This window comes from Lynx rufus, unplaced genomic scaffold (genome assembly GCF_022079265.1).
Source record: "Lynx rufus isolate CCGP_SWC_20201006 ecotype Redwood Valley unplaced genomic scaffold, mLynRuf1.p SCAF_15, whole genome shotgun sequence".
Lineage (NCBI taxonomy): Eukaryota > Metazoa > Chordata > Mammalia > Carnivora > Felidae > Lynx > Lynx rufus.
In genome coordinates, this window is record NW_025814829.1 from 39,463,240 (window position 1) to 39,487,408 (window position 24,169).

General features: G+C 40.8%; 1 protein-coding gene across 1 annotated transcript in view; it reads right to left on the reverse strand.

The window, feature by feature from the left end:
- The window catches only part of COLGALT2 (collagen beta(1-O)galactosyltransferase 2), a 111,136-nt gene that overhangs the window by 21,644 nt on the left and 65,323 nt on the right, over positions 1-24,169 (reverse strand). The window contains exons 2-6 of the mRNA XM_047077303.1: positions 21,626-21,736; positions 18,720-18,837; positions 15,880-16,014; positions 11,244-11,448; positions 5,564-5,683 (exon numbers count right to left, since the gene is read on the reverse strand). Of these exons, the coding sequence (XP_046933259.1) occupies positions 5,564-5,683; positions 11,244-11,448; positions 15,880-16,014; positions 18,720-18,837; positions 21,626-21,736 (689 nt within the window). The remainder of the gene's footprint in view (positions 1-5,563; positions 5,684-11,243; positions 11,449-15,879; positions 16,015-18,719; positions 18,838-21,625; positions 21,737-24,169) is intronic.

Here is a 24,169-nt window from a genome sequence, read left to right on the forward strand (position 1 = left end):
GTGTCCTCATCATTGCACCGCAGTGGCTCCTATGAAGGTCATCACAGATTTTTATCTTGACAGAACCAATGAGAATTGCCCTATCCTCATTTTACCGGGCTTCTCAGCATCATCTGGCTCCTTCCCGAGACACTTCTCAGTTTTTCCTTCCAGCTTTTTGGCTGTTTGACTCCCCCCAAGGATCTGTCCTCTTCCTTCCCCTCTTCTCTTTCTATGATCTTTTACTAAACAAATGCACACTGTTCCATGGCTTCAAATGTCCTTTTAATGCTGATGACTCTCAGATGTCTGTCTCCAGATGGAGTCTCTTCCCTGAACTCGACTCCTATCCAAATATCGCTTAACCTCTCTATTCAGATGTTAAAAAAATATCATAAGCTTACATGACCAAAACTTCCCTCTCCAAATCTTTTCCCGTTTCATTAAATGGTATGCCAGGCCACAAGCCTGGTGTCATCTGGATTCCTTGCTTTCCTTCGTGGGCTGCATCTGGTTCTCTGTAGGTCCCATTGGCTCTACCAATAAACATACCCTAAACCCACCTGCTCCTCATCACCTCCTTGCTACATCTTGCATCCCAACCACCATCTCCTCTCACCAAGAGAGAGGTATCGCTCCTCCTATACTCGAGTATCCACACCTCAGACAGAATGATCTTTCTAAATGTATAAATAATGTCATGCCACTCCCCCCACCCCATCCCACATGGAGTCCCGTTACTCTTAGAATAAAATCTGGATTCCTTACTGTGGTCACAAGGCTCTGCATGATCCGGACACTTCTTCCTTCATGATCTCATCTCCTTCTACTCAACTCCTCATTTTGTGTACTCTAACCACATGGGCCTTTTGCTCCCGGAGCGTTACCAGCTCTCCAAACACCCTTTGCAGTTCCTTCGGCTTGGAACACTCTTCCCCCAAATATTCATGTGGCTGCTCCCTCGATACATTGTCTGCACCTCGTGTTAGAATATACATTCGCTGATGGCAGGGCTTCTGCTGATTTTACTCACTACTGTATCCCCAGCATCTTGAACAATCCATGGAACATAGTAAGTGTTTAGTACTTAAAGCCTGACTCTCCCTTCTAAAACCTTCCTTGCCTCCTTACTGCTTTCTGGATGGCGTTCTGCTTTAGTGGAGCATTCAGGGACCATGACAGTTAAGCCACCCTAACCTTCAAACTTCATTTTCCTCTATTATTTAAAGCCAAACCTCGTGTAGAGTGAGAGTGCTTTTCGAACAGTATCTTTGCTCAGTTTCCTCTGTTATAGTGCCCTCACCATATCACTTCTTCTGTGTAAACTGTGCACTTCTAGCAAAGCCCAGCTTGACAACCACCAGGACTTGAAGCTCTCAGAGAATACACCTGCCCGAACAATTTCTCACTATTCCAAATTCCAATTGCCCTTAAATCTTCTCCTTTCACAAAGCACTATCCTGCATCATTGGGGTCTTTTTTATGTTTGTCCCTTGTCTCCAGTTAAATATATATACCCAAAACAGAGATTGTAAAATGTTTTGAATCCCCAGTACCCTCATAGATTGTAGGAAGGCATTCAGTGTTTGTACATAAATATAATATAATTCCTGTTCTAATGCTTCAATTGGTGTAGTCTATTAGCAGCTGTTTCTTTACTGTTCATTGGGTTCCAGATGCTGTGCAAAATGCATTTAACATCTGGCCCGTTTTTCCTGAGGACACTTGACGGATATGATTTCATTATTAATCCTCAATCCTACAGGGGCCTCCAGTCTATATTTCTGCATTACTATCCTCCAAAGTTTATTTTCTAATTATTTTTCTTACTCCAATTATGTTCTACCTTTTAAAATTCAGAACCTGAAATTTTAACAGAATTATAACTAACGAAGGTAAATTCAAGAATTAAACAAAATGCCACATATAAAGTGCCTAGCAATAGAGCTGGTATGCACTGGGAGATTAGAAATGGCAGCTATAAATTACAGGTTCTTCTCAGATGAATTCTACTTGTGTAGCATTGTGCCATGCATATTTATAATTTATATAATTTAAAAAACTTTATCGACAATGTGTGTGCTTCTACACACAGGGAAGCTTCTGTGCTCTCAGTCCTATGGTGGAAAACAAGAGAAGGTAAGTCTTTGGCCTTCTCTGAGCTGGCATCTACTTGGAGTCAAGTCTGGCAGGCACGGAACAGGAGTGATGGCGGGTGTGTGTGTGTGTGTGTGTGTGACACATTACCAAGGTCAAACTGAGTCCTAATAACAGCAACCCTTCAATATTTTATGGAGTTGGTGTACATTGTTTTGTTTTGGTTTGTTTTGTTTTTGCTCCTCCCAACCCTGCAAAGTAAGTGCTATTATCCTCACTCCACAGATACAGGAACTAAAGCTCTGGGGGGGTGGGGGGGTGGAAAATTCTCCCTCCAGAAGTGACAGGGCTTGGGTTGAAATTCATTATGCTGCATTCCGGTTCAGTGCTCTTTGCAATACAGTTTTCATCCATTTCCTCATTTGTTCTTTTGCTTGTGTGGCCATACTTGGAACAAATACTTGTTTGGTACCAACCATATGTCCTGTCCTGTGCTGGGTCCTTGGGATAAAAGGCAGTAAGATGCTGCCCTCATCTAGAACATAGACAATAGGCAGAAACAGTATGTGTTAAAGAAATTCACAAAGGAACTTCCTATGGGCTGGTTCAAGAAATACTACAACTGCACCAACTCCCTAGTCAATCCTTATTCCCCGCCACCCACCCCCCCCCCGCCATGAATGCTGGGGATTTTTTTCTACATTATCCCTGTTATTCTCTACATACTTAGAGAACAATAGTGTCTCTTGTTGCCTTTTTCAAACCCAAGACACTGAGATGAGGAAAGACTGGATGGCTTGCAAGCTGTCATGCACATCAGCATGCAGAGGTTGTGACGGGAGGAGTGCTTGCCCTCATCCCACGTATAGTCTGTGTATGTACTTTGCTCAGCACCACTGATGTGCTCCCCGTATATTGAGCAGACTGATATTTTGCAAACAGAAGCTTATATAAATACAGTAGGAGAATCTGCTATTTAAAGAAAACTTCTGATGACTCTTTTAAATTATTATTGTCTTCCTTACCCTCTGGTCCCAAACATGTTTGTTAAAAAAAATTCTCTGCTTTTTTCTCTATTTCTTTGCTTCTTAATTACTTCTACAACACTTTGAGTTCTGATTCAGCCTTTTTTGAAACCATTCTTATCATGGGTATTATCTGAAAAACTGCACTGGACTTTTTCTCAGTCTTTATCATACTCACATCTCATGCTCCTGTTTTACTGAAATTCTGTGATATCACATTATCTTGTTATGGAATCCCTACTCAACATCTTTAGGCTTGATGGACTTATCTCTCCATCTACTCACTGGTCATGTCAACCTAAACCCATGTGTTCATTTATTCATTCACTTAGCCAACAAATCTTTACTGGGTGTCTACTAGGTGACAGGCAAAGGGCTATGCCTTGAGATGAACATGATGGAACAGCTTCAAAAGAATAGGTGTGAACTCTTCTTTAAATGTTTGGTAGAATTCCCCTGGAAAGTCATTTGGTCCTGGACTCATTTTTTGGGAGATTTTTGATTACTAACTCGATTTCTTTACTGGTTATGGGTATGTTCAAATTTGCTATTTATTCTTGTTTCAGTTTTGGTAGTTTATATGTTTCTAAGAATTTGTCCATTTCTTACAGATTGCCCAATTTATTGGCATATAATTGCTCACCATATTTTCTTATTATTGTTTGTATTTCTGCTGTGTTGGTTGTGATCTCTCCTTTATGATTCTTGATTTTATTTACTTGGGTCCTTTCCTTTTTCTGTTTGATCAAACTGGCTAGGGGTGTATCAATTTTGTTAATTCTTTCAAAGAACCAGCTCCCGGTTTAATTGATCTGTTCTGTTTGTTTGTTTTGGTTTCAATAGCATTGATTTCTGCTCTAATCTTTATTATTTTCTATCTTCTGCTGGTTTGGGGTTTTATTTGCCATTCTTTTTGAGATGAACATGACAAAAAAGGCATTTACTGTCTGAGGGTGGGGAGCAGGAAATAGATATTCACAGGCAACTCAATGGGTCTAAAAACGAACTCATGACTTTTCTTTGCAAATGTCTCCTTAATTCTACATGCTGTATACCCTTTAAAACTCTTACTGTTATCCCCAAACACTCAAGTCAGAACTAAGAAGTTGTTCTCTGCTTCCCTTTTGCTCAGCTACAGACTCTTGGTTAAATCCCTTCAAGACTATGTCATAAGGTTCTCTTAATCTCTTCCTTCCTCTCCATTCCCCCTGTTCCTGCCCCAGCTCAGATCCTCACCATCTTTTGCCTAGGTTACCATGTAATGTCAAAAACGACCTCTTCGCCTCTGGCCTGAGCCATCCACTGTCCCGCCCTATTCCAGCCATACTTCCCTTACCATGAGGGTGGCCTTTAGAAATCCAGATTTCAACCTGACATTTCTCTGATAAAAATCCCTTTAAGAGTTCCTCTCTTTTCAGGAAAAGTCCAAACACCACCTTATACATTAGAGGTCCTTCTGGCTGGGCTCTTGCCCACTTTCCAGCCTCAGTTCCTGCCATGTCTCCCCAACCATCGCTACTGCCCACAGACGTACCTCCTATACTCCAGTGATGAATAACAGAATTTCTCAGATGCTGCATGAAAATGAACTGAAAATATTCCCTCCTTTGGGAAGCCATTTCCAACATCCTCCCCTAGGCAGGGTTTTGCCATTACCTTCTCCTTTAGCCACCACTGAACGTTATACGTTATAATTATGATAGCGAGTGATTATTGAGCATTTACCAATTCTGACATCATTCTAGACCCAGAGGCAATAACGATGCAGTGTTTAAGGATGTGAGTTTTGCAGATGGCAAGACTGGTTAAAATCCCAATCTGTCATTTGTTTAGCAAAATGATCTAGAGCAAGTTACTTACACTCTCTCTCTCCACCTCAGTTTCTTCATCTTTAATATGGGGATAATAAAAACCCTGTCATTGTTGTTGGGTTAGTGAGACAATATACAAAAAATGCTTAGCATAGTATCTGTTACATGATAACCTATTAATAAGTTGAAGTCATAATTATTGTTATTAGACTTTATTTGTATAAAGTATAGATGGATAGATACATAGATAGATAGAATGGAGAATTTGCCCCCAAACACTAAAGCTTTATCTCCATTTCATAACTAAGGGGGTTAGATTACTTTTCCAAAGTCATATAATTAGAAAGCATAAAAGTTTTGAGTTTAAATCTACACCACAAAATACCAATACGGCCCTTCTGATATTGTACAAAATGTATTTACTGCGTACCCAGCTCTCCACCTGGATCGGAAGCTCCCTAAAGGCAGACCTTGTCATATTCATATGTCACAAAGGAAAGTTTAAGAACGAATTAACAAATGAATAGCTATAGTTCAGCCAAGGCAGACGGATGACTGTGAGATCACAGTCCTGGGAGAAGGGAAAGGTGGCTGGTGTGGTCACGGTGGCAATGGAGCAAGAGCCATCACCCGAGCTCCTGGGTCACTCACTCATTGCTTCTATCTGGACGTGGATGAGGTTCTCTATGTCTTCCTGCAGGGTCTGATGGGACTTCAAGGGGATGGGCAGGTAGCCATAGTGTTCTCTGTTGCAGAGGTACATCTGGATGCCTGAGGATCCAAGAGGGAAACAAAAGCAACCAATCAGAAAACACGGTTCTTGGTTCTCTAGAGACAACTAAGGGAAAAAAGCTCGGACTGTGGGTAAAGCTGAGTTTGGCACTGGAAATGAATAAGTAGTTGTTTCAGACACTGCCTGTAGACCTCAAAAATGCTCTTTAGTAAGAAAATTTAATGCAGCATTGGGGGCTAATAAAAACCGGGGGCCACTCTTCAGCTCAGAGGAAATTGATTTTTTTCTCTCTGAAGAAAAAGCATACCCGTGGTCTGAAATGAGCACTAAAAGCACGAAGGGATCAAAAGGAGGCAAGGAATTCCCATTCCAGAGAACAGAATGGAACACTGTAATCCGCCTACAGGAAATAACAAGAAGATGAGGAATGAAATCCACATTTGATATGAAAGCAAACAGGAAAATCCTGTGAGGCTGACAGATTATTAAAGCTAAATCTAGGCATATGGAGAACAAAAAACAAAAAACAAAAAACAAAAAAAAAAAAAAGAAGGAAATTTAGAATTCTCCACAGTTCTCCGAGGTTTTATTTCTCTTAGCAGGCATGGATTTGGAGTCAACCAACAGACATGAAACTTGTATGACGGATTCGTAAAGGGACAAAAAGACTGCATTTCAAGTCCTGCTAAGAATCTGTCATATGACAATGCCAGAAACATGCCTCAGTCCTCCTGTATTCAGCACTGGTTCCAAGGCCCCACGTGACTAACTCCAAGAGTTGCACAGCATCTGTGTTTGACCAGAAAATTAGGAATATAGGAATCAAGATGGTCTCACAAAGATCCGACAACTGACGGTCCTGACTAATGAAAAGATTGCTTAGTTGAAAGAACGAGTCTGCCAAGCTCTGATCCGTGTGTCCAAGCTTCTGATTTGTTAATGGCCATAATCATCTATGCTTTCCAGAGACAGAATTATCTGCATAGTGACTTCTCTATGTTGTGCAGATGAAATTTCCTCCAGTCAGCTGTATCACCTGCCAGACCAGGTGATGCTGTCTCACGGCATTAGCAGAGAAGAACAGGGGAAGAAAAGAGCCTTTAGCCTCTTCCTCACTGAATCTGGCACAAATCAGGGCTGGTCCAGCAAACGTGGTCACTTCTCTTGCTTCACCAAGTAAACTCACTAATTCTGCTGTTTGCCTACACAAATACTTCAGGGTCGCTTCAAAAGAAAATGTACCCCCTTGCAAAGTCACGATGAGTTCAGGAAGTGAGAGGAAAATGATTTCATGTTTACGTTGTCTCTCTATCCTAATTAGGTAAATCGTCTTACCATGCAACTTTCCAAAGCTTCAGTAAAAAGGGGAGATGAGACCTAGCCAAGCTGTCCATCAAATGTGAAGGGACAAGAAAGGCATTTTCACACAGCAAGGTCATAGATATTTACTTACCATCACACTTTCTCACAAAGTGACTGGATGATGTGGAAGAAGGAGGAGGAGGAGAAGGAAGGAAAAGGAGAGGGGGCGGATTACAGAAAACAAGGAGGCCCTGAGACATAATTGACAGGAGGGTCAACGTACGGGACAAGGGAAGGGCATCCCGGGTTGAGAGCTGTGGCACCACTCAGACAACAGCAGAAGGTTCCAGAAGAGAAATTCTTCACAAACATGCAAAAAGAGAACATCTGATAAATCTGACCATTCTAAGAGATGCTTTAGACAATTAGGGCTTAGTTTTAGATTGTATTAGTCATAAACTAAGGGGAAAAGGCAGTCATTCAGTTAAATATAGAAGGAAAACTAGCCATAGTCCATAAGTGGCTCAGCTTTGAATTAGGTTCACATATTATAACAACAAAAACACTGGCCATTGATCTGTCTTAAATTGCCATGGAACTCTATTGGGAGGACAGTGTTGGGAGGACTGTGTTTGCATTGAGGGAGCACAGGCAGGAGAGAGAGCTACCTCACCCTCTTCTGTGGTGGACAGTCAATAGATCACATCCAAAGTAAGACCAGAGAATCAAGAGGTAGCAACACAGTCATACTATTTAGAAACACAGACATTATATTATACTTCCGTCATCATCTGGAGGCGTTAAAAGTGCCGGTCTCTGGGGTGCCTGGGTGGCTCAGTCGGTTAAGTGTCTGACTCTTGATCTCAGCTCAGGTCATGATTTCATGCGTCGTGGGATCAAGCCCCGTGTCGGGCTCCACACTGAGTGTGGAATCTGCTAGGGATTCTCTCTCTCCCTCTCTCTCTGCTGCTCTCTCCCTCCCTCAAAATAAATAAACTTAAAAAAAAAAGTATCTCTCTTCTAGAAGAGGGAAATGATGGTACAGGGGGGTGATGTACAAGAGACTTCCAATTTTATAATAAACCTTGGGGGACTATTTGAACTCTTTCAACTATGTCCATGGATAATTTGATAAAAACGTAACAATTTTAAAAGGAAACGTGTTGATAATTAGTTAAAGTCTATGAAGGAATCTGGTACTCTCAGTGAAGGCTACTTCTGGAGAAAACAATTTTCTTTCCCTGTGAAAAAGAATGGTAAATGAAACTTCACCTCGAAGCTCTGTGCTTGTCATATGAAAATAGCAAACATTTTCTTGTACTCATTAGTACCTTTATACTTGGATTGATACGTTTATTTTTATCCTCGGTGATGAAAGATCAGATCCAGAGAGGCAAGGACTTGTCCAAGACCATACAGTAAGTCATTAGCACAAAACCTTTGTCCCTAAAGAGCCAATGCCAAGTATCTTTCTATCTGCCCAGGGTTCTGAAGCCCAGGCTGAGAGCCGGTAATGACGCTGGTTGCCATCTTTGCACGTGGCCGGCACCTCTGATTACTACCAGTGATGTGCAGGAGGCAGGGATGCACGCCCGTCACCCACATCTCTTGCCTTTTTTGACTCAACAGCAGACGTTCAGAAGACGACTGGCTGGCGCCAGAGATGGTTCCTGTGGCCATGACACAAAGCCCACATCTCTGGCCACAACGGGACGTGAACTCCTGACCCTGGCTTCACTATAGCCACAGAGACTCTTCTGCGACCCCTATGCTCTCTTCTGGGGCCAGCTCAGCAGCTATACCTCAGGGCACCACCACACTTGGATTGCGCCTCCCACTCATCAACCGCACATGGCAATGACTGGAGTCAGAGGTGAAAGGTTAAGGAGCGAGGTCTGTGGTTAGATGGGCCGGCCAGGAACATGTAGGGCCTTTATTTCCTTTTGGACATTTAAAAAATGATACTTCAGAGGATGAAACACAGCTAGGGAGCTTCACAGAGTGAGAAAAAGAGAACACAAATTATCTTTCATCAAGACTCTTGCGAGGGAGAAGGGAAGTGATTTGCTTTGGATGTCAGAAAGGAAAAGCGTCCATGAGCTGTGCAGGACTCCCAGGCTCATTCTTATCTCTCTTGGAAATACTTTAAGAGAAGTTCAAGTGCCACCATGGGAGCCATGAGGAAAGCTCTTTCCTTCCCCCAAATGACAGTGATTCTTTCCTGCTTGACTCCCGGACCTGTTCACGGTTTATACCACCCATGTGACCCTCAGGTTTCCCTGTTTGACAGCTATTACTCATGCTTCCACATGTAAAGATCTTATCTCCCCAAGTAGCACAGAGCCTAACACGATCCTAGGTACAAAGGCAAAACCTAGAGTATCAATTCCCTCTCCTTTCTTTTCTACCTCCTCTCTCCCCAACTGAATCGCCAAACAGCTTTGGGCCTCTCCACCTTCAATGTCCTGGGAAGGCCCAAGGGGAGTGTGACCACTGAGAAATGAAGTCTGAGTGAACAGGCCACGCACAGGACAGAGCTGAAAAATTCCTATCCAGCCTGTGTCCCTCTTCCAGCCCCAAATACAGTTGTTGGTTGAAAAACTACATCATAATAATTTAGTGCATGGGTCACAAAACACCTTATGCAATGACTGTAAATGAGAACTCTGTTAGGCAAGGACCATTATTGTACTTCTGAATAGTTCATTTTCTTGGAACACCCTTACTGCAAACTCTGAAGCCAAGGGACTGGCACACTGAAAGGAATGAGAAGGCCCTGAGTCTGCTTCCCATCCTGGAGAAGTCAGAGCAAATCACAGGCCATGTTAAAAGAGGCAGTTTCCATTAACACTGACACAAGAACCTTCATGAAAACTCTCAATCCAGATGAGGATAAGAACCCTGCTTTTGCCTTGACACGGGGCTAAAGAATGCCTACACCTGGCCAAAGGGTCTAAACGGCTCTAGCAGCCAAGGGAAAATAGCTTTCCACATGTCCACCAAATATTCTCATTCCTACCAAATCTACAACTGCTGAGTGGGACACCTATGGCTTTAAAGATAGCCTGACCTGTGAGCTGTGGCTTGAATTTGTATTAACATTCTCAACTGCCAGCAAGCTGTCTCAGCTGCCTGGGGTCCTGATCTCACCCACCCTAACTTATACGGCCACATGAGTTTATTCACCATTCACCTACTTTCTAAACTCGCTTCTGCTGGCACTTAAGTAGCACATTTCTGGCTCATTGATGATGGGACCTGACTTCTCTCAGGAAGGTCTGAAATACAGCTTTGCTTCAGGAATGTCGTGGAACTTCCTGTTGAATTGCTTTCGTGAATTAAGTCCTCCCTGACTGCATGTGCAGGGTGGCACAAGAGAAAAAACTTAGCCTCCAACTGACTTGTCTTCCTCAAAAAGCCTGTACAGGCTGACTCCTCCTAAGTCCCACCAGTGGAAATGCTTCCCAGTGGTTCTTGAAAGCCTTAAGTCTGGCTCTGCCTTTCCTTCCATGAGTACTGTGGCAGAGGCTGCTAGGTGCCTCCGTAAGTCTGTCCTCTCCTCTTTTGGAGTAAGAGAACTGAGGTTCTAGACTGCATAGAGTAAAGAGCACATTCTGAGCCTCACTTACAGCTACGTGTTGACCTGTGGCTAAGTTCTGGCTAACGGGATATGCATGGAAGCAATATGTTCAACTCCTTAAATGAAGAAATGCCTTCCCTCTCTGGCTTTTACTTAATGGCTACAATGCATCCATACTGATGAGACATCTTGGATCATACAATTAAGGACGACACCTCATGGAGGATGGGGAAGCAACAGAGAAGCCTGGGTCTCTGAAAACTTTGGGGAACAGAGCCACTGTACCAGCTCAGACTTTTTAAAGAAGAAATAAACTTCTGATTTTAAAGTCTGGGGTCTTTGCCAGTGTTGTTTTGGGCCACTGTCACAGTTTCCTAATTAATAAAAAAATTCCTTATAGTGAACAAAATGATACAGTAGCACCATCGAGAACCAATCACCTGCTCATGGCTCTCCCCGCGGCCACTGTCTTCCCAGCACTCAAAAAGAAGAGAGTGGATTTCTGGGGAGGGGCCGGCCCTGGCTCTTGGTCATTGGTGCTCACCTGGACAACGATAAAGAGGGTGCTGGTATGGTTACTGCAAACAACTGTCTCTAATACTGCCTGGGGAAAAAAAGCTTTATATAGGACTGTTGTATAATAAGATGCACAAAACAAAGGAGCTGGTTAGCTGCAGTGTTTCCATGGTGACGGAACAACTGAACATAAACAGTACCTGCTTGCCTGCTGGAGAAGGCAAAGACGATGATGTCATCAAAGGTCCAGGTGTAGTCCTGGTGCGGGGGATAGAACATCAGCTTGCCAGAGGCTTCCTTCCTGAGGTCAATTAGGAACGTGGAGTGAACCATGGGGACGGGGAAGCAGCCCAACCTCTTCCATTCTCTAATCTGAAGGTAGTCTGGGGTCCGTTTATAGAAGCCCTGGAAAAGAGAAATAGGTGGGCTATGTTCTCCAATCTGAGGGCTTCATCTTTCCCCGTCTTCTGCCAGGCGGACTCCTCCTAAGTCCCCACCAGTTAAGGAGAAGTCCCCGAGCAAAGTCACTGCCCCTCTTCTTATCTTGGCCTAAGGATTTCCAACTGAGTTCAAGAAATGCTATTTACATATGAAATAGTACTTAAGGGTTTTGTTTTCAGAAATAATTTGGGTTTCAGCATTATCTCTGGATTTAATGATCTTATAAAAGTACATTTTCTGTTGCCATCTGATAGAATTAAGAGGTGGTCGAGCAGGGGCGCCTGGGTGGCTCAATTGGTTTAGCATCCGACTTCAGCTCAGGTCATGATCTCACGGTTTGTGAGTTCGAGTCCCACCTCGGGCTCTCTGCTATCAGTGGGGAATCTGCTTCGGATCCTCTGTCTCCCTCTCTCTCTATCCCTCCCCTGCTCATACACACACACTCTCTCTCTCTCTTCCCAAAATAAATAAAAATTAAAAAAAAAAAAAAGAACTGGTAGAGCAGAGCGGCTAAAAGCACAGCGTCCAGTGTCTAGCTGCCTGAGTTCAAATTCCACCTCAGCTACTTATCGTCTGTACGTCAGGTTACTCAACTTCGCTGTGCCTGTCTCCTCATCTGTACGACAGGAATGATAGCATTATCTGCTCCATGGGGTTGCCTCTAAAAATTAAGTACGGTAAAATCTGAAAACTGCTTAGAATACTGCCTAGCACCAAGAGAGCATCAACAAATATTGGCTAATATTAAAATCACTGTATTATATTGGCTAATGGTTTTAATTAAATATGCAAGTTACTTAAACACACAGCTAGGGGCTTCCACTGCCACTGCACTTCCTCATTCAATATTCCGGGGAAGCTGCCACAGCTCCACACTTTTTTGGGGGGTTCTCCTTTTGAAAGTTCCTTCTGGATGAGCACACAGGACAACCAACCCCCTTACTCTGTGGTTTTGAACACACTGGCTTGGAATGACCCGACTTGTTTTCCCCAAACTTAACTGTTCATTCAAAAGTGCTCTTTCCTCTGCTGAATACCCACTATGACTCAGGCGCTGTGCTAGATGCTAGAGACGTACCAGCAAATGGGCATCCCCAGCCTTAGCCCTCACGACGTGTGAGGCCCGCTGGGGCTTACACTCCAGTGGCACCAACTGTAATTTGACTATTGCCAAAGCTGAAATCTGTCCCAGAAAAGATGAAGACATATGATGTATGCGTGAAGGCGTTAAAAGTATGTGGAAGCTTTGGGGCGCCTGGGTGGCTCAGTCGGTTAAGCATCTGACTCTTGATTTCGGCTCAGGTCATGATCTCATGGTTCATGAGTTTGAGCCCCATGTCCCACTCTGTGCTGTCACATAGGGATTCTCTCTCTCCCTCTCTCCCTTCCCCTCCCTCTTTGTCTCTCTCTCTCCCTCTCTCCCCCTCTCTTTGTCTCTCTCTCAGAATAAATAAACTTAAAAAAAAAAGGTATCTGGAAGCTTTGAAGGGCATCTTGAAAAATGTTTTAGGCGACAGCATGCTCACGGAATGAGTGTCAGGCTTCACAAAGCCAGCACTCTAAAGGGCACCCCACTCGGTGGTTACAGAAGTTCCCACATGGTCGCCATATTTTATGGTCACCCATTCTGTTGTGATGTCAGGACCCACACATGAGGCACTGCAGCCACTTCTACTTCTCTGACATTCCCTTCAGTGCCTAGAGAAGTGTTCTAGCTGAGCCAGCCTGAGCACTGACCACGTGATAACATAGAAGGATCACAAGTTAAGAACTTAAATGATGTGTTTTAGAGTCATCTTAATCTTCCTCTAGCTGTTTGATCTCAGCCCAAGATTAACCTCTTTGAGCTGAGTTTCTTCCCTTGAAAACTGGGATAATAGTTGATTTGTCTCTCTTACAGGGTTGTAGAATGGATTGCATGCGATAAGGTCTATGAAGACACTTTGACAACTGTAATTCATTATATGAAGTATTATTATTACTACAATTAAAAAAATTATTTTGGGGGGGAAGGGGCAGAGGGAGAGGGAGAGAGAGAGAATCCCAAGCAGGCTCCACACTGTTGGTGCAGAGCCCAACACAGGGCTTGAGCTCACGAATAGTGAGATCATGACCTGAGCCGAAATCAAGAGTCAGACGCTCAACCAACTGAGCCACCCAGGCACCCCATATTACTACAATTTTTTATTAGCCTTTAACTTAAGGTTTACTTACATCTTTCAATTTATGAGCATTCTTTCAAGGGATAAAGGAAACACTGGTTCTTTGAAGGACTGCTAAGGACACATGTGAAATACAAAGTTCTAGACTACTTAGGAACAATATTTTCAGAATGAGAATTTTGGAAAACTTATGACGATGAGTCACTGAATATCCTGAGAGTGAGGGGAAGGAAGCAGAGAAAATAAGAGAGAGAGAGAACGAATTAATATGCCTCCTGCAGACAGGCAGAGGTGATAGAGGTCTTTTTTGACAAAAAATGAATGTTGTTGGTAATAATTCCTGTTCTTGGCCAGACAACACCAGGGTCATTTTGTGTTTAAAGCCTCTGGAAACCAAGACCTGCCTTAAGCTTATGAAGTCATTGGCTGTTTCTGTTCCCACCCTAGCAGAAGACTGACTGAGGATGGTAGAAAGCCAAAAAAAAAAAAAAAAAAAAAAAATAAATAAATAAATAAATAAATAAAAAATAAAGGAGAAAAATTAGAATTGCCCCTAAGTTGCTCTCTATTTTACTGTGCAAAATAAGTGAGCACATTTCTCCTGTTTGCTTTTAATGATTAAAGCAAATAAGGAGATAATAAAAGCCTAGAGGCTGTAGTTACTAAAGCAATCCACCCTTGTTCCTGGTGTCAATGCAGAACTCATTAAAAACAGCCCTTGAGTGACTCTACCATGGGAAACACCGCACATTATTAACTGAGAGTGTATGAATTTAGATGAACTTAATAAAACATTTTCTCCCCAAGGAACTGAATGTCTTTTATACATATGAACTTAATGTCTCCTTAAAAGAGATGTGGGTAACACGCATGCAAAATCTGTAGCAACTGCAGGAAACATTTATAACCAAAGAGGGATGCTTCACCCAGCAGTGTGCTAGAGCCACTGTGTGTTACATTTTCAGAAATTTTGCAAGCCACTTGACATTTTGGTAGCTTCAAATCTGTAAAAAAAAAAATCATACGATTTCCCACCATTCTAAAACACCACAGACAGTGGCTTTGCATATGTTAAATAATTGTATCATCAAGTGGCTATACTGCAATGACTTCACCTTTCCCTTGCTTCAGCAACATTTAGGTTGTTTGCATGGTGGGAGTCCCAACCTGGTGCAAACTGCCACATGCTGCCAATCAGGGCTTTTCCCCAGCAGAGAGGCAGTTATTAAACATTTCTCGGCACAACATTGGACTCATTCTGTATCCAAAACCAAACCAAATATAAAAGAAGGACTCAGACTTTAGCCCTTTTAACATGAGAACACATTTAACATACATTTTTCCCCCTTAGCACATCTTTATTCCATATTGATACATACTATCTCCATTAGTTTAATTTATCTCTTTATCTAATTTATTAACTAAAGAATAAAAAAATGTAACCAGCCAGACATTCTAGACTTCGAAGATTTTACAAAGGAAAAGAGAGATGATGAAACTTTAAAATTTTGTTTTTCCCTTAAATTTTGTAAAAACAAGCCACACAGCAGTTCTGATTATTAAGATGTCTTTGGAAATATATTTGGCAACATGTATCAAAGGTCATCAACATATTTATTATTACTCTTTGACTCAGTAATTCTACTTTTAGGAAGCTGTCCTAAGGCAATAATATTAAACACAGAAAAATGTACAGTAATCATCATGGTCATTATAATAGCTGAAAGTTGTGAACAACTTAAATATTTCTGAAACTAAGAGAAAGGTTAAGTAACTTGGTGATACCGTTATTAAAAACATGTGAGCTGTTATCCATGATGTTAGAGTGGTGGGAATTCACATAATTTTTTTTTTTACCTTTTTCCATTTTGCAATTTTTCTACAGTGTTCTTACGTTACTTTTAACAACGCCAAAATCCCTAATTAAGAAAAAAAATCCCATAATCAGGGAGGCAAAAAGTACAAATACCAGTACACTTTATTGGTTAATTTAAAGCATCTAAGGCTAAGCTCGTTAGAATATTTTCTTCATAACTCATTAATACAAAATTATGTATTAATTATTAAGTATTGGACCTGGATTCACCTCCTTTCCTGAACATGCTTGTTCCCATAACAGTGACACACATGTTTTAAGGGAGGAAATGAGACAAGGGTGAATAGGGCGATGGTTGACAGCATGGCTGCCTTGTTAAAACTCAATGTCTTATTAACTCATTAGCCAAAGACTTGCCTGAGGTGTGATTCCGCACCAGAAATTAGAGTACAGACCCCGAGACTCCAGCATGGGTGCCACAATGGTTTTGTTTTCTGCAATCATTAGATTGAGGGTCTGTGGATTAGTTAGGAAGTTGTCAACATCGATGAACTAGGAAAAGAAGAAGAAGACGTCAGGCGAAAAAGTACTTTTTAGTAACGGGTTCAAGACAAACCCGACACTTCTGAGGGATCACAGAAACTTGCTCATGAGACACAGAACCAGTTATCTATGCTCTTCTTATTGAAACCTGTTGAAGCTGGATGGTATTCATTCAGGCACATACATTTAGACTAACTCCCTCATGTCTAGCTCTGCCTAAGGCACTAAGCGATAAATTGGGGTTACCATACTGGGTACAACAAGCACCCAGCCTACACCTTGGTTAGTGGTTATTAACCACTAACAGCTCCCAAGAGCTCTTAAAGATTCATCCCCATGCACTCATTTAGTGCCTAGCATAGGTACAAATGAACAGACTTATTTAGTTGTCTTAATCATGCCAAAATGGCCCCCAAACAGATCCATCAATGCCATTTTAATGTTACAAGTAGAATTTTTGCTGAAAGTACATTATATCAACCCACGAAGCTGTTTCCCACTCTCAGAAGAAGCCCATGTTAACACTGATTCATTTACAGGGATAGTTTAGCCATAGAGCTTATTATATAAAATAAATAATCTCACTGAACTGTACACTTAAAAATAATTAAAATGATAGATTTTATGTTATGTATATTTTACCACACACACATGCAAATAATCAGAAGCTTTCATTCTGATGATAGTCGATCTGTTTACCAAGAAAATGTGATTCATCATTTGTGTGCTTTAACGACATTTAAACAGCTTTACAATATTAAATATCATCAACTTGAAGACTTATATGAAATTATTTGTGTTGAAAGGTTGCATGTGATAAATTATTGGGATGGTTTTTGTTGTGGTTATGGGTTGGGGGTGGACCTAGGTGAAAAGTATTCCTTTTAGGAATTAGAGTTCAGTGATAGAGAGCAGATATTGACAAGTCTAATGAAACAATATTGTCTTTGCTTTTTTGGTGTTATTGCTAGTGTTGTACTGGAAAACGTTCACCAAAAGAACTAAATGGATTTGGGGTGCTACAGATGAAGAACTTGATTCCCATAAACTTGTGAAGAAAAAAGCCCCTGTCAATTTTCAGAAGGGAAATGGGCCTGCAGCTCCTAGGAAGCTGTCCTCTCTTCCAATTAAGATAGGTTCCTGGAGGATAAGGACAGAATATAACATAGGTTCCTAATCATCAAGTCCAGTATTTTTCTGGACCACTCTAAGAAAGTTCTAAGAAAAGTGATGGAACCTTTTCATGGAGAGAAATTCTTCATGAGAACCCAGAATAATTGGGAGCAACCCGGAAGTCAAGCAAGAGACACCATTACCCTGCCGCGCCCTGACTGCTTCTTTAACTGGGACATTCTCAGGGTTGTTTGTGCAACTGGTAGCCTTTAGGGATGAGGTAACATATCTTCCCAGAGAAAGAGCAGGTTTGCTTACTGCTTGCTATAGAAGCAGTGGGCTCTCTGAGCTCTGGGTTCCTCAGCTGCAACACAAAACCACTGTATGCAGAACATCCATCTAAGCCAATACATCACTTGTGTGATGCTACAGGCATGCTGGTGGATGTGCTGCTTGTTGTAGGTAATAATCCTTTGTATTAAAAAAAAAAAAAAAAAAGAAGGGATTCCATTCCCCCAAATCACTCAGGAGCAAGAGTTTCAGAGCTGTTAATTTGACTCTTTTCTTTTTTATAGAATTAATTTCTTATATCTGAAAATTTTTCTACAAAGTTAAGAATCTTTAAATTTCTTTGGCTCAATTGTTTCAGAGTCCGACTTTGGCTCAGGTCATGATCTCATGGTTCGTGGTTGGAGAGTCTTGCATCAGGCTCTGTCCTGACAGCTCAGCGCCTGGGGCCTGCTTTGGATTCTGCATCTCCCTCTCTCTCTCTGGCCCTCCCCTGCTCTTGCTGTGTCTGTCTCTCAAAAATGAATACACATTATAAAAAAATGTTTAGGGGCGCCTGGGTGGCGCAGTCGGTTAAGCGTCCGACTTCAGCCAGGTCACGATCTCGCGGTCCGTGAGTTCGAGCCCCGCGTCGGGCTCTGGGCTGATGGCTCAGAGCCTGGAGCCTGTTTCCCATTCTGTGTCTCCCTCTCTCTCTGGCCCTCCCCTGTTCATGCTCTGTCTCTCTCTGTCCCAAAAATAAATAAACGTTGAAAAAAAAAATTAAAAAAAAAAAATAAAATAAAAAAAAAATGTTTATATTTCTTGGGGCCCCAGTCAGTTACATGTCTGACTTTGGCTCAGGTCATGATCTCGGGTTTGTGAGTTCAAGCCCCCCAAAGGGCTCTCTGCTGTCAGTGCAGAGCCCGCTTCAGACTCTCTGTCTCCCTCTCTACCCCTGCTCCGCCTCACATATGCTCTCTCTCTCCAAAATAAATAAACATTAAAAAAAAAAAGAAAAAGAAAGACTTCTATTTCTTTACCCAGATCATTCCCTATGAACTAAAAGGATTCAGAATTTTTAATATTTTTAATAATCCAGCAGCTTCTGTGCCTCCTCACTGAAAAAGCATGTCAGGGATGGGTCTGAGATAAAATCCAGGTACCCCAAAATTAAGTTCCCCAGGTTATCCCTTGTGCCTTTATTAAAAAGTGGGGGAGGTAGTTCCTAAACAAAAGATGGTTTTAATTGCTTCCACAGTGCTAGATTGTGAACAATTGATTTGGACACATTCTACATAACATTTGTCAAGAAATCAAACATCTGTTTTTACCAGAATGTAGTCTGACCATTGCTCCCTCGCAGTTCGAAGGGCTGCCTGCCGCAGTTTCATCACATGGGCAAACCGGGAGCCTGGCCAATGCTTTGGTCCAATTTCATCAGGGTAAGATCTAAAATAATAATAATAATAATAACAGCAATAATAATAGGTTATAATTATTGAGTGCCTATATATTCCAGGCTCTGTCCTAAATGTTTATATGCACTAACTCATTTCAACTTCCATCAGCTCTAGGGGGTAGATGGTATTTTTGTTATCATCTTCCTCATATTACAGATAGAGAAGGGGGGATTAAGTAACTGGTGGCTTACTATGCACAAGAATCCTCATATGAGGGGCACCTGGGTGGCTCAGTCAGTTGGGCGTCTGACTCTTGATTTCGGCTCAGGTCGTGATCCCAGGGTTGTGGGATAGAGCCCCACGGTGAGCTCTGCACTAAGTGCGGAGCCTGCTTGGGATTTTCTCCTTCTCTTTCTCCCTCTGCCCCTCTCCCTTGCATGTACTCTCTCTCTCTCTCTCTCTCTCTCTCTCTCTCTCAAATAAAAGAAAAAAGAAAAAGAAAAAAAAAGAATCCTTATATGAAATATTTCAGTGGGTTCTAAGAAGAACCCACTGAATCCTTACAAGGTTAGTACCACCATTCTCTCCAATTCACAGATGAGGAAATTGGTATAGACTGGCTAAGTCATTTGTCTAACGCTACATAGTTAATAAGGGGCACCGTCAGAATTTGAATCCAGGCGTAACCGCAGAGCTCATGTTCCTAAGCACTTTTCAAATATATTCTGCCATCAAATAAATTTAAAAACCTGGCGGCATAAAATATGAGTTTCCCAGAAAAAAACAAAGGTTACATTTACTTGATCAAGTATCAGTAAAGAATTTCATAGAGCCTAACACATTGATCTATCCCAGGTAGAGTGAGAATGTGGAGCAGATATAATGTCATTGGAATCTCTATCAACATCCACAAAACAGTCAGGCCACATCAGCAAGTGGGTTGGCACCCCCTCAAGAACACTTCTGAAGGCTTCCAACTGGTATGGGGATTGATACTGTCACAGTAGCCCCAATCTGGCCATCATTTCAAGTTCCTGTAGCTGTGCTGGCAGTACATTTGTGTTAGACAATGAAAAACCACAAAAACAATGAGAACGTAATTATAGAAATAAGATTAATAAACCTATGTATGCACAGGAATGCTCTAAGATGGCTTTGCAATTATTGCTTCAGTGAAAATCGGTGGAAGTCCTGTTTTTCTCAATATATTGCCCCCAAATGCCTTCACTAATATTTTCCCATTGACCTTGGCATACAATATATTTAGTCAAAACCTGGGTACAGAGAAAATGACCAGGGTACAAGGTAGGTACATAGTCTTTTCAGCCATTCTAATCAGGCCAAATTCCAAAGAAGCATTCAAAATCTTTTATGGTGTTCAAATTTCATTGTTAACTTTTGCTTGATATGTGGACCATATGCTGGGATTTGAGATATATATGTGTATACATATATAGTAAAACTATTATCTCGAAAGGAACAAAACCCAAAAACTTGTTCTGGAATGACATTTATTATTATTATTATTATTATTATTATTATACAAATTTGGCTTTTAACAAATGACTTATCCTGGGCAAAAATTCAGGCAACTCAATTGATTCTACTTCTACAATTTCTTAAGCTAGAATTGCAGTGGCCTTGGGAACATTTACAATAGTCAGTTTTAAATACACTTATTCATGTTGTCACTCACTCATTTGTTCATCCAACAAGTATTAATTTAGTGCCTGCCAAGAACATTGCACTGGGGAAAAATATGAAGTATTTGTATACTGTAAACTCTGCCAAAAGACCCAAAACTTACTTAGAAAAAAGTGCATAAATTACATAGTTAATTAACAAAGTTAGTTAAGTGTATTGCCGTGTCAAAAAGGATGAAGTAGAAAATAGCAACACGCGTGTTGAGAGAAAGGTAGATTTTTGTAACTGGAATGATTAGGAACAGCTAGGTGGGGTTTGGCATAAAATTTGGTTTCGAAGACAGAACGGGCCTTCCTGAAGAACAAACCTGCATGAGTAACAGCCTCAGGTTGAAAATACAAGGAACATTCTAGACAAAGTAGTTTCCTTTTTGGAAGAAGCAGGCAATATGGATGCACAGCTGTTGGTGTTAAGTTCATGGAGTCTTTAAAACATAGAAGTCTGAGAATACCTCAGTTCAAAACTGAGAATATTCATGTCAAATACTGAACTTCCTTCTGTGGGTATTGGAGAGCCATTGGGGTCCTTTTAACAGAGAAATTAAACCATGTCATTAGGGTTTTAGTTAAATTGATTTGACAGTATGGTATGTAGAATGACCTTGAAGGTGGAAACAACTAAGAAATTGCTATGGTTACGGGAGGAAGTAACCTAAATGTCCATCAGTAGGGGACTGACTATTCATTATCATTATGTACCTCCATACAATGAATACTAAGAAGTCATAAAAATAATGAAGAAACCCCTTAATTATCACTATGGAATGATTATGAAAATATGATAAATAAAAAAGCAAGGTATATATAATTTATGCCAGCTTTTCACTATGATCCCATCAAATACAAAATATTTATACATATATGTAAATAAATAATATAACTATTTTACCATGTATGCTGGGGCAATTTATTTGTGAACTAAGGAGAACCTGAACTTGGCTGGTAGCTGCAAGAGTAAAGAGGAAGAGAGAAATGTGAAGCTCTGTCAAAGGAAGAAATGGCAGGTCCTTGTAACTTACTAGGTACAGAGACAACCAAGAAGTTATATGTGCCTCCAAGATTAGACCCCTGCCTGGCTGGAAAACTGCTTAAGGGAGTAGGGATAAATAGTTCACAAAATGTCTTGCTACTCACTCTGGTTCCTCCATAGGCCTCCACTCCACATAGTGATAGAACCGCTGTACATTTTTCAACCACTCCCTGAGTATTTCTGTTGTATTATCCACATTGTGATCCGTGGCCACCCTGCATGAGAGAAAGAACAATATATCTCAGTAACCATCCAAAGAAAGAGCGGGCTAATCCCAAAGAGCCCGGGTTATTTGAAAGGTGAATGGCCAGTTCTGGGGGAAGAAATGTATATATGAAAATGATATCCCTCATGGTCCAAACGAGACAACGGATTTCTGAAGTGAGAGATACTGCTTAAAATAATTTTTGTGTCATTAGTTCCTTAAACAGGGCTCGGCCAATAGTAGAATCTGTAAGTGGTTGTACTAAAATTGTATAAGCAGAAAATGAATTAAGCCAGAGTAGGCTAAGCCAGAGTAAGTTAGCCAGAGTAGGCTAACTAATCTTTTTGGAAATTTTCTTTGGCTTCATTTTTAGTTATCCAAGTAGTAAACTCTGTCTTTTAACATCCCTAACAACGATCTCAATTTACACAATAATTCAGTTGCATTTTCCTCTCAAGTTTGTTTTCGGATCACAGCAAAATTGCTAATCGGTGGTACTGGCATTACATACACTCAAGAGGAAGGTGACGATAATGATTCCCAATATGAAACTGAAAATCTAAGGTATTTTCACCTATTTTGGATTAACATTACCATTACTTACACAAAAGAGAGTACCTTCAGAAGTCTTCAAATAATGTATACAAAACTTGTTTCTACCTTAAAAGTTTAACAAACCAATCTGCTTATAAAGGAATTTAACTCAGTTATTAGAACAAAACCTTTTTAAAATTGTATCACAAAAAGAATTCATGCTGTATATAAGACATCTAAAACAGAGTTATAAAGAACACCTAAAAAGGAAGAGATGTATCAGTCAATTGGAAAAGACGAAGAAAGAAAGAATTATAATCTTGACATCAAATAAGGTGGAATTCTGGCCAAAAAAAATACTAAATATGACAAAGAAAGATACTTTATAATGGTAAAGGACATAATTCACATCAAGAAAACAATAAATGTGAATATCCATGTACCTTCATATAGTACAGGGGCTGGCAAACTTTCTTTAAGACCAAGATAGTAAATATTTTAGGCTCACAGGCCAGACACTCCTTGTTGCAAATACTTATAACTCTGCCTTTGTAGCAGAAAAGCCGCCATAAGTGGTATGCAAATGAATGTTCATTGCTGTATTCCAATAAAGCTTTATTTACAAGAACAAACAATGGATCTACAGGCTGTAGTTTGTCGACCCCTGACAACAGAAACTATGGAGACTTCAAAAGAAAAACAGGAACATTAATAAGAGATGTTAGTATACCACTTTCTTGTTTTAAAGATTTATTTATTATTATTATTATTTTAATGTTTATTTTTGAGAGAGAAAAAGACAGAGCAAAAGCAGGGGAGGGGCAGAGAGAGAGGGAGAGACAGAATCCAAAGCAGGCTCCAGGCTGTGAGCCGTCAACACAGAGCCTGATGCAGGGCTTGAGCCCACGAACCGTGAGATCATGACCTGAGTCAAAGTTGGACACTTAACCAACTGAGCCACTCAGGAGCCCCAAGATTTTATTTTTTTAAGTAATCTCTGTACCCAACGTGGGGCTTGAACTTACAACCCGGAGATGAAGAGTCGCATACCACACCACTTTCAGTAGAAAATGGTGCAAACGGGAGGAAGTAAATATTACAGAGAATCTATAGAACACAGTGAGACTATGCTTTCTTCTCATGCACATGTGGAACATCCACAATTGACCAACAATTACACTACACAGAAGCCTCCACAAAATTGAAAGAAGATATTCTCTGATAATAAAGTAATAAAACTAGAAAGTGGTAATAAAACAAAAAAATTCTGTTAACAACTCTCTATTAAATAATCAAGGCAGAAAGTCCAGAAGCATAAAACAGGAAAAGAGTAGAACAAATAAATTAAAATGTTTCTTTTTTAAAAAATGTTTTAGTTTTGGGGCACCTGGGTGGCTCAGTTGGTTAAGCATCTGACTTTGGCTCAGGTCATGATCTCGTGGTTTGTGAGTTTGAGCCCCTGTGTTGGGCTCTGTGTTGACAACTCAGAGCCTGGATCCTGCTTTGGATTCTGTGTTTCCCTCTCTGCCCCTCTCCCGCTCATGCTCTCTCTCTCTCTCTTTCTCAAAAACAAATATTAAAAAAATTTTTTTAATGTTTTATTTTTGTAAAATTCCAGTATAATTAACATACAGTGTTATATTAGTTTCAGGTGTACAATATAGTGATTCAACAATGCTATACATTACTTAGTGCCTATCGTGATGTGTACTCTGAATCCTCTTTGCCTATTTCACCTATCCTCCCATCAACCTCCCCTAAAATTTTCAGGAAAATTAACAAAACAACCATTTGTTAATCTAATCAAGATAGCCCAGGAATATAAAATAATTGACAAGGATGAAGGGAATATGATTGATATGAAAGAAATTATTTTAAAAATCACAAGCAATTACTTTTCACAACTCAA